This window comes from Hevea brasiliensis, chromosome 8 (genome assembly GCF_030052815.1).
Source record: "Hevea brasiliensis isolate MT/VB/25A 57/8 chromosome 8, ASM3005281v1, whole genome shotgun sequence".
NCBI lineage: Eukaryota > Viridiplantae > Streptophyta > Magnoliopsida > Malpighiales > Euphorbiaceae > Hevea > Hevea brasiliensis.
Genome location: NC_079500.1, coordinates 8564641 through 8578680, shown reverse-complemented (window position 1 = coordinate 8578680; position 14040 = coordinate 8564641). Strand labels below are relative to the sequence as shown.

The 14040-nt window shown below is 30.5% G+C and overlaps 1 protein-coding gene across 1 annotated transcript; it reads left to right on the top strand.

The window, feature by feature from the left end:
• The first annotated feature begins 8627 nt into the window (after positions 1 to 8627).
• Positions 8628 to 12466, top strand: LOC131182260 (E3 ubiquitin-protein ligase UPL5-like). The gene is made up of 3 exons (XM_058151200.1): positions 8628 to 10131; positions 10667 to 11112; positions 11463 to 12466. Exons 1-3 carry the CDS (start codon positions 8691 to 8693, stop codon positions 12276 to 12278), a joined length of 2703 nt encoding a protein of 900 aa, XP_058007183.1. The 5' UTR covers positions 8628 to 8690; the 3' UTR covers positions 12279 to 12466.
• The last annotated feature ends 1574 nt before the right edge of the window (positions 12467 to 14040 follow it).

Here is a 14040-nt window from a genome sequence, read left to right as displayed (position 1 = left end):
CCATAAGCCACTAAGGAAGAGGCTCCAACGTCCTATATATATATATATATATGACCCCATTTAATATTAGATAGAATTCTAATAGAATTTGAATGTTGTGGATATTGAGAGTTGTGAACCTACCCTTTCGCTTTGGTTCGTGATTGTTCATAGAAAATCATGGACATAAGCGTATTTTCAAGTACACATATTTTCTAATCATGTAATCTATAACAATTTAATTTATATTTATAACAATTGCTTAATTTATATTTGTTACAAGAATGACCTTAATTCACAAAATGACAAGCAACCAAACCCAAAATCACAAATCCTCTTGTGGACAATGTTGTACTAATCCAGTTTCTCTTTCACGTCTCAAACAACAGATTCTGGAAATGAAATTTGATGCAAGTATAAAAAAATGTCAAATACGTAACTATTGGGTTTGCACTTGATCGGGGATTTGAAATCTAAAAATTTATGTTAGATTGTTGGTTTCAAGTTGTATAATTTCGAGTTTTACCAGATTGAGGTCCGAACTCCAATAATCTCAATTTTTAAAACATATTTTACCGTTTGTCTACAAATTTTACTGATCAAAGATTTGACATGTAATAATCTCAATTTTTAAAACATAAATTTTATATTTTTATATAGTATTTTAATTTTATTTTAATATTATCTAGCTAATTTATAATTTTTGTAAAACTTTCACTTATACATTTTTAATGTTATTTTTAAACATATTTTATAAATTATTTAATAGTCTAATTTTAATTGAAATGATTAGTTTTAAAAATTAATATCAAATAAATTATCAAAACATATTATTTCATTATTATTAATCTTGGTTCTAAAATTTGATTAAATTGTTATTTAATTATTATTATTATTATTATTATTATTATTATTATTATTATTATTATTTATTATTGTTGTATCTGACTTAAAAATCTAATTTTAATTAATTAATGCAATGTTGATTTTCTATTGAAAAACATGTTTGGACTTGATTGAAAAACTTACAAAACTTTAGGGATTTAGTAAGTAATTAAAAGTTAAAAAAAAAAAGAGAGAAAAAGATCCCCCCCCCCCCCATCCTTCTCATCTCTCCCGTTCACTTCCCTCCCCCCCCTCTCTTCTCCATTTTTCTACTAGCCCACCAACTGTAACTGCTGGCGAGACTTTCGGCAGCTCTTCCATGGGCAGACGATGGCAGCACAAGGTCGGACGATGAAGAGCAGCAGCTCACCAGTGAGGAATCGGAGAGAGAGAGGAAAGAGAATCGAATTTTCAAGGCCCTTTTTTGGCCGTTCTGGCCATCCTTCGGCCACCAAACCAATCTAGATCGATGCCCTTCGGCCCATGGTAGCTCCTATGGTCGCCGGATTTGCACAAATCGAGGAGAGAGAAAATGGATTTTTTCTAGCTTTCTGATAAGATTTCTAACGATCCGAGACCACCAATGGACTCAGCGCATTGAGACCTTCGAGATGGGATCGACCCCGCTTTGATCGGACACCATTTGAAAAAGGTAATTATCAGATGGTCCAAATCACTTTGTGAGATTTTCAGGCTTTTTTGATTTCTATAAATTAAAAATAATTATGTGATCATTTTTAACAATTTGTGGGCTTTGTTTAAGTGCAATCGGATCGATATTAGCTCATCGGCACTCGGGATTGAGTTTTCGGCTTGATCCAGCTGCCCAGTGGCCTGTCTCAGAACATAGTTAATATTACAGTCGATCTTAGCATTTTCAGACGTCCTAGATGCATTCAAAGTAGCAGAATTTGTAAAGGTAGTCCCGAACTTAAGTTGTGTAATTTTTACCTTGGTTAAGCTAGCTGACAAATTTGTAAAATATTTTTGACTTAGTAAAATTAAGTAAAATAATTTTAATTAATATAAGGATGATGTAAAGGACCTCCAAGAATATTTTTATAATTTTTAAAGTGCTAAAAATAAATATTTAGACTATAGAGAGGTTAGGGATTCGAGCTAAAATTTGAAATATTGGACTTATATTAGGATTCTTGTAGGCCTCGAATGGGTATTATAATTGTTTAGGTCTAAAATTCTGACTCTGAGTCACTACATGACCCATGTAATTGTTTTAGTTAACAGAGGTTTGCCTTGTGCAATTTCATGTCCCTTAAATTTTCGAAGTTTCTTCTACACAGAGGATTACAAGGGCCAAGGGAAATTACATAAGTCTAGTTACACGGGCCATGTAACTTAGAATCTTTAATAATTGATTTATACGGGCTGTGTAATTTATTACACACTCAGTGTAATCTTCAATGAATTCCAAAATTACATTTTAATGCTCCAACTCCTCTCTAATCCCTTTCATTCCTTCCCAGACTATCAAAGTATACCTAATAAAGTCTAAAAATATGGGATCATACCCAATTTAAGCAAATCTAAAAGATAACTAAAAACATATAAAAATAAAATAATAAATAACTAAATATGAATAAAATGCAATCGATATAATTTTTAAATATCTATATGATGTAATTACATCAATTATATATATATATATATATATATATATATATATATATATATATATATATATATATATATATATATATATATATATATAGAGAGAAAGAGAGAGAAGGGGGGGGGGGGGTGGTGAGAATTTATGGTGATGTTTTTATTTTCTTTTACCATTTATTAACTCTTTTATCTACCAAAATTTACATCTATTTTAAAAAGACCAAAAATCTATACATTACGGTGTTAATATATTTAATCTTTTCTATTAACGAACTTAATCAAAAAATATTAATTGATTAAAATAAAAATTGTGAGACACTATTTAAAACTAGCCTTGTTTACAACGTAATTTTTTTTTATACTTTTATCCATATATAATTATATTGCCTGTGTGTTTGGTCGATTCAATTTCGAATCAAACTAAACTAGAAAATCAAAAAAGTGAAATATATTTTTTGAGGAATTAAACCAAACTGATTAATAGAATCAACTAAATTGAATTGAATCAAAATAATAGGTTTGATGCAATTTGTTGATTACTCAAAAATCAACATAACAGATCAACGCTAAACAAAATAAACATTCTACAATCTTACAATCTCAGATCAACAGTACAAAATCTTAAAGAAGTAAATAACAAATCCCAACAAATCAAATCCTTGCACAAATCTGAACTAACCAACTCAAATAAAAGAATTGAATTTTTTTTAAATCAAAACCGAAATAGAACCAATTAATCAAAAAACCAAACCGAAAAACTAAATTAAATTGGTTCGGTTTGATTTTTTGATTAAAACTAATGAGTGCCCATCCCTATCTAATGTGGCTTAGTCCAATAACTATAGACACATCACTCACCTAACAGGTGCTAAGTTAGGGTCTCTATTCTCCTAATCCCCCTATAAAAAAATACCACCCTATAAAAAAATACCAAAAGAGTACTAAAATAGAGTAAATTCTCTCATATCAAAATAAAAAATATCATCTTCCTCTCTAAAATTCCAGCATCATCTCCTTCAATACTATTGCCACCACCAAAGGGCAGAGCCATGTTCAACCGCCTCTCAAATATTTAAAAAAAAAATTATATATGTATTGAAAATTCAATCCTTCAATTGAGCGCAAGTTTTGGGGACAAAGGGTTCATAATTGGCCCCACTCACCAAATTCTTCAACATGGATGGAGCCCACTCATTTTATTTTATTTTATTTTTTAATATTGATATATGTAACACGCAATCCATATCGTTTTAGTTTTAGGAATTTATCCTTCACGGGAATTAAAATAGATGAAATAAATTCTTTTCGAAATAAAAGTTCTCTTTGACAAAATTTACAGCGTGATTATGTTCAAAAAGGAATATTATCTTCATTCTTCACAATCGTTGAGTCGAAATTTTTTTAAAGAAAATTTGGAGCAATTAATGCTTCTTCCGTTTGTCTACAAATTTTATTGATCAAAGATTTGACATGTAATAACCTGAATTTTTAAAACATAAATTTTATATTTTTATATAGTATTTTAATCTTATTTTAATATTATCTAGCTAATTTATAATTTTTGTAAAACTTTCACTTATACATTTTTAATGTTATTTTTAAACAAATTTTATAAATTATTTAATAGTCTAATTTAATTGAAATGATTAGTTTTAAAAATTAATATCAAATCAATTATCAAAATATATTATTTCATTATTGTCAATCTTGGTTCTAAGATTTGACTAAATTGTTATTTAATTTAATTATTATTATTATTATTTATTGTTGTTGTATCTGACTTAAAAATCTAATTTTAATTAATTAATGCAATGTTGATTTCTATTGAAAAACATGTTTGGACTTGATTGAAAAACTTACAAAACTTCAGGGATTTAGTAAGTAATTAAAAGTTAAAAAAAAAAAAAGAGAGAGAGAAAAAGATCAAATCACAGTAGCGGCGCCCACCCCCCCCCCCCCCCCCATCTCTCCCGTTCACTTCCCTCCCCCTCTCTCTTCTCCATTTTTTTCTGGTAGCCCACCAACTGTCACTGCCGACGAGACTTTCGGCAGCTCTTCCCTGGGCAGACGATGGCAACACAAGGTCGGATGACGAAGAGCAGAAGCTCACCGGTGAGGAATCGAAGAGAGAGATAGGAAAGAGAATCGAATTTTCAAGGCCCTTTTTTGGCCATTCTGGCCATCCTTCGGCCACCCAACCAGTCCAGATCGATGCCCTTCAGCCCATGGAAGAGTTTCTGACCCATGGTAGCTGCTATGGTCGTCGGATTCGCACAAATCGAGGAGAGAGAAAATGGATTTTTTCTAGCTTTCTGATAAGATTTCTAACGATCCGAGACCACCAATGGACTCAACGCATTGAGACCTTCGAGATGGGATTGACCCCGCTTCGATCATACACCATTTGAAAAAATCAATTATCAGATAGTCCAAATCACTTTATGAGATTTTCAGACCTTTTTGATTCCTATAAATTAAAAATAATTATGTGATAATTTTTAACAATTTGTGGGCTTTGTTTAGGTGCAATCGGATCGATATTAGCTCATCGGCACTCGGATCGAGTTTTCGACTTGATTCAGCTGCCCAATGGCTTGTCTCAGAACATAGTTAATATTACAGTCGATTTTAGCATTTTTAGACGTCCTAGAGGCATTCAAAGTAGCAGAATTTGTAAAGGTAGTCCCGAACTTAAGTTGTGTAATTTTTACCTTGGTTAAGCTAAAATATTTATGACTTAGTAAAATTAAGTAAAATAATTTTAATTAATATAAGGACGATGTAGAAGACCTCCAAGAATATTTTTTTAATTTTTAAAGTGCTAAAAATAAATATTTAAACTATAGAGGAGTTAGGGATCCGAGCTAAAATTTGAAGGATTGGACTTATATTAGGATTCTTGTAGGCTCCAAATGGGTATTATAATTGTTGTTGTGGGCCTGAGGCCCAGTGTATTATTGTTGGTTCATTTTTTTGCAGGGGAGTTAGGTCCAGTTATAGGAAAAATTCTGTCAAAATTTTGGCAAAACTTTAGGATTTATTTTGATTATATAGCTTAAATTAATTATTTAATTTTGTCAGTCTTTTAATAGAGGTCAGTGTTTATATTTAGGTGATCGATGCAGGCCATCTTCTCCTTCCAGCTGGATCAGCTGCAGTCCAGTGAACTTGTCTGTGAGTTGGATATTGATTATTTTTGTAATTTCAATATTAATTATATATCTGACATGCTGATGCATTTTATAAATATTTAATTATGTACATAAATAATTAATATAAATATTAATTATATATCTGGCATGCTCATGTGATACATTTTTTTTTTTTTTTTAGATGTTGCATGTGATAACGGAGTAATAAAGATAGATTACTTCCCAAGATTGATCAAAATTTGATCATGATGTTTTAGATTGTAAATCGCTTTTATTTCAGGATTCTAATTTGTTTTTATTTTGGGTAAGGCAACAAGTTTGTAAGGACTACCACAAAATAATATTTTAGGGATAAATATATAGAAACCAATACAATAATTATCTATCATACTTAATTTTTTAGACAGACCTTATTTGGTTGAGAGTAAATAAGTTAGGGAATTGTAAGTTCTTGAAGTGTGAAAAAATGATTTCTTTAATTAAGAGTAAGCGTCCACTTTCTAAAAAGTGAAAGATAATTTTTTCTTTTACTTAGATAACTTACCGTAAATTGGACAACTTACTTATTGAAAATAGAGTTTTCAGGAAATGGTTCATTTGAACCAAACAAGTAGTAAAATACTTTTTGTCTTTATGATATATATTTGTTGTTCTAATTAATAATTCTTTTATATTTATTAAAATTTTAGTTTTAGTGACTAATATTATTAATTTATCACTAAAAATTTTCATCCAAAATTTACCTTTTTCTTTATTACAAATGTAGGGGGAGGGGGAGTATGCAGCTACCTGGGCTGTTCTCGGATCGCTAATCCAACGGCTGGATCGGCCGGAATCTAGCGGCAAAGTGGTGAAAAACCATCTTTCTCTCTCTGTTTCATGCGTTTCCGATGGCTATTGGCGGTGAGGCCAGTCAGAAAATACTTCTGGATTGACGGTGGGTTGATTGGCAGTGGTGGGATGGCCGAATGGAGGTCTAGATTGCAAGAAATGGGAGAGACAAGTTTTGGCCTTTGCATTTCTTTCTCCTCGCTACTAGCTGCTGTGCTTCACCTAAGCAGCACCACCGGATCTTGTTGGTGCCGTATGGAGTCTTGCCAGCCAGAGCAAGAATGGCAGGGGAAGGAGGGGTAATGGGAGAGGAGGAGGAAGAAGAAGAAGTCAACAATAACACAAAATTAAAATTAAAAAAAATAATAATATATATAAGTTTTAATACAATCAAATTCGATAATCAAAATGAAAATTTAAAATTTTAAAATAGTTACATGAAAAAAAATATTTAAATAAATTAATAATATTAAAATTAAAAATATTTATATTTTAAAAAATTTCAGTTGTTAGGGTGTTATTCTGATTTGTGTGTATATATATATGGAAGAAAAGTATATAGTCTTGATATAACTTAAATGACAATTAACTATAAAATTTAAATGGTAATTTACTTTTCATAGTTGAAATCATATATTGCAAAAGGCTTATTTTGGCCTTCAAACCATGAGTTAATAGTCATAGAAATTCTTTAAATTTTAAAAATAGATCAAATAAGTCATTTTATTTAAGGACAAATAAATCTTTTTAACTTTTAAAAATAGATAAAAAAAAATAGTAAACTATAATTTGACTCTATTAAAAAACTAGTCAAGATCGTGCATAAAAATATTTTAGTACACAGTGTCTTCATCATTAATACTGTGTATCTGATTTGTAACATCTCAGTGGATATTTACTACATCTTTGAGCAGATTGATATGTTGATCTTTTCCAAATGATTCAAAAAGTTTTTCTATGAGTTCATCATCTTGGCATATTTTCTGTAAAGAAGTTTCTTGAATCATTTGGTAAATAACAATATATCAATCTACTCTAAAATGTAGCAGATATCCATCAAGATGTTGCAAATCGAATACGCAAAATTACTAATAAGAATCTCGTACACTAAAAGATTTAATGCATGGTTTTAGCTAAATTTAGATTAGAGGTAAATAATAATTTAATCTTTTATATATATATATATACTTAGAAGTTAATGAGCTTATTTATTTAAGGGTTTACTTGATCTATTTTTAAAATTTAAAAAACTTATTTAATCTTTTATAAAAGTTAAAGGGTTTAATTGAACCCAAATATATTAACAACTCATGTAGCTATTTGACATAATTTAAAGAGTCAAAATAAGTCTTTTGTCATTTATATATAAAACCTTTTCAAAAATCGAGATTAAATCAGATCTAAATTAGATTTAACGGAATACGAGTAATTAAAAATTGAATTAAATTCAAATTAAAATATAAAAAAAATTAAAATATTAAAAATTAAAAATAAAAATTTAAATATATTTGATTAATTTTGATTTTTAATAAAAGACCTATTAGAGAAAAAATTTAAAATTTTTAAATATAAAATTAAATTAATAGATTATTTTATTAATTAAATAAAACTTCTGAGACTATATTATAATTTATCATTAACTTTATTAAATTCAATTTAGTTCCTTTGATTATAGTTGTTACAACTAATTAAAATTGAACTATAATACATAGAATTTAAAGTTTTGACTATAATTATGAAAATATTAAAATTTTTAATTTTTTTAATAAATTTTAATAAAAAAATTAAATCAGACTCGAATATTTGAATTAATGTGATTTGTTATATTTTATTTGGCAGAGTAGGTGAGCAACAGTACAAAAATAAAAAGCTGTTATTAGGTCAACTAAAGTTATTTTATTTTAGTTCAAAAGTCTTCCAATGTGAAAGAAAACAATGGAATCGTTGTTCTTTTCTTTGTGTTCCATTAGTAAATTAAAAATACACATAAAAGCAACCGACAGTCGGTCGTGAGGTTTACGCTATCTCTTAATTTTAGAGTCAAAAGGGAAAAAAAAAAAAAGGTTAAAGTGAGGAGAAAAAATAATTTTATTCTCTTTTCACTGTTTAAATAAAAGGAAAAAAATAAAAGAAAAATAATTTTATAAACAATATAATCTCTATTTAAGGAACAAATATTTTCAAACTTTGTTTTGTGCCACTACTGATCCAGAGCAGATGGAAAACAGAAAATCCGATTCCATTCGATTTTCTGTCCTATTGCCGAACGGGAAAGATCTTCTACGGCGCTGTTTTGAATCTAAAACTCTAGTGAAGGCTATCCACAAGGCAATTCTATGGGACTGTAAAATTCCAGTTACGGAACAGAAATTATATTATAAGGGGGAGCAGCTACAGCGGTGGCAGACACTTGAAGACTACTCAATTCAAAACGACGATTGCCTCGAATTGAAGCTTGGATTTGATGACACATCCTTACTTTTCCAAAAGATTCACCAAATGAGTTCAAACATTTGTCGCATGTGCCTAGGGGAATATCTCTCGGAAGCTGCTTTTGACGATAACTGGATGACGATTGTCGCACTGTTGGAACTTCTAACAGAAGATGAATCGGAGAATCTTATGAGTTCGTATTCTGTCCCTGCGACTTTGGTTATGCTTTACAGGTCAGCAATTCCAGAACACAAAGCCTATGCTTATGCTTTGATAGTGTTTTCTATGGAAAAAATATCGAATTGTCCAAATGTTTCTGTTGATAGATGTATACATTTAGCATTAGAATTTTGTGCTTGGCTTAGTACGGTACATGGTGATCCTCTGTATCAGCCATGGCGGGCTACTCTAAAGCAGTTGTTGGAAAGAGGTAACCTTAGTGACCTACGCTCAATTTTCCAAATTAGACACTGGTTTATTGAGATGGCAAATACCTTAAGCCTCCTATTGAGTAAGATGCAGGAATCAAATCCAAACTCATATCCAATCCCACTCATTGAGTCATTGAAATTTTGTTTTCGTGAATTCCAGGTATTTTCATGCGTATTACGTAATGCAATTTGTGGTATAGATAATGCCAAAGAGAAGGATAAGTCTATAGTTGATTTGTTGTCAACAGAAATTAAAGGTGTATTTAGTTACCTGTTGAATAAAATTGAGAATAATCTTAGACTTATACCAGAGACAGCAAGAATATTCGAAACAAGTGGTTGGTTGCATTCTGTTTCGATTGTGTATCTGGACATTTTGAAAGAGCTAAACAGCATTTCTCAACTTTGGGAGAATGAACAAAAGCAATTTCAGCATGTATTAATGAACCAGCAGATTTCACTACAGCTGATACTTGAAAAAACTACGAGGAAAGATGATTATCATTGGCTTCTTAAGCACAATGATGTGATTGATTCGAAATCCAGGATGCATTTAGTTACGATGATGATGATCCCTGAGGAAAAATTACTCGATGCTGAGTTCTACAAGCCACTCATTCACTGGTCTAGATTTCTAGACGAAGAGTTGTATGAGTCATTGAAAAATAACAATATTACCAGTCCTAAAAAATTGCAGGATTGGTTATACAAGTTATGCCAAGCTATATTCAAACCGCAAAATCTCCTCTTTCTGGCGTGCTCAAATGATCCTATGAAGTTCTATCCTAATCCAGGTAAGATCATATCTTTTGATCCTTGCTATGAATAGCATCCACAATTGTTACTTGTCCTGCTTTTTTCCTTGAGAAATGATTGATGTAAGCTTTTGTAACAAATTTATCATATATTTAATTTATGAGATACTATTATTAAATATACAATTCGAAACCTCATAGTGCTAAGACAGCAGCTCATTGGTGGATATTCATATTATTAAATATTGCAATATATACTTTGATTACTGATTCATTAGTGTAATGAAGAATTAGGCCCTTAGTGTAGTGTAAGGAAATGTTTATGCTAGGGTGTGTACATTAGGTGTGTCCGAGTGAGGTCCTAAGTATTGAAGTTTTGCATAGGGTAATTAAAATTTCATAGTTGAGTTGTGTCGAAATGTGTTTCTGGGTTTAATTTAAAATTACCGTTGGATTCTATCCTGTTCATATGATCAAATCATAATTAAGTTTGTGATAATTTACTATCATTTCATAAAACTACCTTGCCCTGCTGTTAAGGATAGATTCTTTTTTCACTTTGATATATATGCAGAATTGAAGTTAGAACCATTACACTTCGACTGTTTTGAATTTTCTGGTAAGGTGATTGCATTGGCATTGATGCATGAAGTACAAGTAGGTGTTGCCTTTCATCGTGTGTTTCTTTTGCAACTGGCTGGAAAGAATATTTCTGGAGATGATGTAAAAGATGCATATCCATCTTTTTACAATAACAAGGCTAAGGAACGTTTTGCTGATCATCAAATTCGAGATGACTTCATCAAGTATATCTCTGAACAAATATATTTTTTCCGAAAAGGCTTTGACAGTGTTTTTGGAAAATCAATCATCGAACTGTTAACTTATCGGGGAATAGATCTTGATGATCTTAACCTGGTGCTAAAAGGAGACTTAAATCTTGGATTTAATTCTTGTGAGAGAACGCATGTGAATCATGGCAACAATGAAAGTGAACCTCTGATGTCCCAGTTCCTGAAGGTATGTGCTTACAGAATTTCCATTGTGTTACTAAAGCATAACTATTGTTTCCTATACGTTTTCAATACTTATCAAAGCTCTGAAAATTGATTTCAAAATTTTATTACATGAGTTGCTTTATTAGGGGAATCTTCTTTGGAAATAAAGAACTTGTTTTCTCATCTTTCTAAAGCAATTATAGGCTTTTGGACTTTTCTTTAGGACCTTTCAGCAATTTCATGGTTTTATTATAAATGTTGCAAATGTTTTAAAAGAAATGTTCCGGGATATCAAGTTTCATTAGCATAACCATGATTATTACTGCAATTTCTATCAAATTTTAATAGAGATAGTTTGTTGAAATTTGGCAGATTAATAGACAAAGACTGAAGATTACGAAGTCAAAGTGGCAAAAGGATGGTAAGAAGCTGGGAAGAGGGGGTTTCGGAGATGTGTACAAGGGTTATGCTGCTGGTGGTTTCTTTTTTGCCGTAAAGGTAATAAAAATTAAAAATAAAGGAGAAATTGACAAAATTAACCAAGAGGTTAATTTATTGTGTCAATTCAGTCATCCAAATATTGTTAAATATTATGGCACTGAAGAGGAGGAGTCAAAGGTCAATATTTTTCTTGAGCTTATAAGTACAGGCTCCCTCCGACAAGTATATAAATGTTTTAAACTGAAAGATTCCCAAGTGTCCCACTACAGCAAACAGATACTGGAAGGTTTGAAGTATCTCCATGAGCGAAAGGTAGTCCACAGAGACATTAAATGTGCAAATATATTGGTGGATGAGAAAGGATGTGTGAAAATTACGGATTTTGGATTGGCAAGAGTGGCTGAATTAAATAGTCTTATGAAGTCTCGGCATGGGACAATAAATTGGATGGCCCCGGAGGTTATAAAACAGGACAAAGAGTATGGATTTAAAGCTGATATTTGGAGCTTTGGCTGCACCGTCTTGGAGATGTTAATCAGGAATATTCCATACTCTCATTTGAAAAATTTGAATGCAAATCTAGAATTGGAAGTTCAAAAAGGGTCAATTATAGATCATCTTCCTAATTATTCTTTGTCAGAGAATGCACTAGATTTTATCAAGCAGTGTCTGAAACGCAATCCAAATAAGCGTCAAACTGCTGATGAGCTTTTGAAGCATCCGTTTGTGAACGATTCTGGCTTTTAGTTTTTGTCAAATTTCAATCAACTCGCTAAAATTTCTTCTTCAGCTTGAATTGTGTAAACAAACGTTTGAGTGTTTATGAGCATTTCTTCATGTTGCTTCCCTTTTTGTTTTTTTTTTTCGAAAAAAATGCTAGCAGAGCTTGGTTATGAACTTGCAGAGAATCAAATCATTTTGTAACATCATGTTTATAGGTTGGTGTATGCTGTGTTTGTATAGAACTGTTGGTCATTCTTTGTTGTGTTTGTAATTGTAAGGGGTTTTTCATTAACTGGTGTTTATAGTTCTAGGTGGCTGCAAGGAGTTAGGGCCTGGTGGCTCTGTTTTTCCCCTTACCTATTTCTTCCTTTTGAGTAAATCTTTTGCATATAAAAAATAATAATAAAAAAAAAAAGTTCTGAACTGTATTTGGGCATTGGCTTTTCCCCGGGATTATCTTCTTTAGCAATTTTATAATGTAGTTGGCAAATATTTTCATTATTTTTATTAATTAAATAATCTAATTAATTTAATTGTTAAAATTAAAATTAATGCAAAAATTTGAAACTAAATTGATAAAATTAAAATATTTTGTTAAAATTGAAAAACTTATAAAGGTTTGGATTTTTTTTAATCATTTAGCCTTATAAATTTATGTTAACAAAAGTGAGAATATAACAATTAAATAAGAAATTAAAAAGTTGTGAATGAGTATGAGAAAAAGTGAGATTTATTATGAAAAATTTACAATTAAAATAGAATTTTTTAATTTTAGATCTTTATATGAATGCAATATTGTTATTTATGTTTTCTTATATAATTATCTATAAAAAAAACAAATGTTTACAAAAAAAAGATAAAACCTAAAACAAATTTAACATGTTGTCTAAAAGTTTTGGCCAACAAATATCAATATTAATTTATGTAAATAGTAAATTATATGTCATTGAACACAAATTTTTATCAGTTATATATTGATACATATATTTCATAATGGCATTTTAAAATAATTTTGCGTCTATTTTATTTTTTATTTTAGTTAAATATTAATTCTAGTTCTTTTATAATTGATTTATGAAATTTTTAATATTTTAATAGGTTAAAAGATATTTTGAAAATTAATAGTGCAAGTAGAGATAATTTAAAGTGATTCGAAAGCTTAAGTTGTGGGAAAATTGAAAAAAAATTGTTTAAGAATCCCAAATAGAGATTTGCATACCCTGTACCATGCCCCATGCTGCAGGGCATGCACAACAAAGAAGCTCATGTCATGTCCCATGCTAGTAGGGCGTACCGCATTAGCTCTATAGGGAAACTCTTCTTTTGAATTCAACATGGCGCATCCCAAGTACCAGGCATGTTGAATGGCACGGAAGCATGTACTGAATTGGATTATTTCTTTTTTTTTTACACCTCAATACTTTTATATATTTTGTCTTAATTCTCTTTTAGTCTATTATGGGGCAGATCTTTGGATGCATATATATTCAACATTTTCTCCTTTTAATCATAAAGAGTAAGAGAGGGAAAATCTAGGTTTTAGCCCTTCACTTGCATTTTGTTGACGCAGAGTTCATACTGATCAGTGTTGTGTTGATCTGTCTCTCCGAATTGATCTGCCTCACTCCATCACCTTGCATCTGCACTTCTCTCTTCAAGTAACGTCGTTATTTTCTTGGGCAGCTTCCTTTTTCATTCTAACCATACCATCTACCATCTTTAATACCCTCATATAACCCTCCATTATGGCCAACCAACCACCAAACATGGCTGAACTAATAAACAA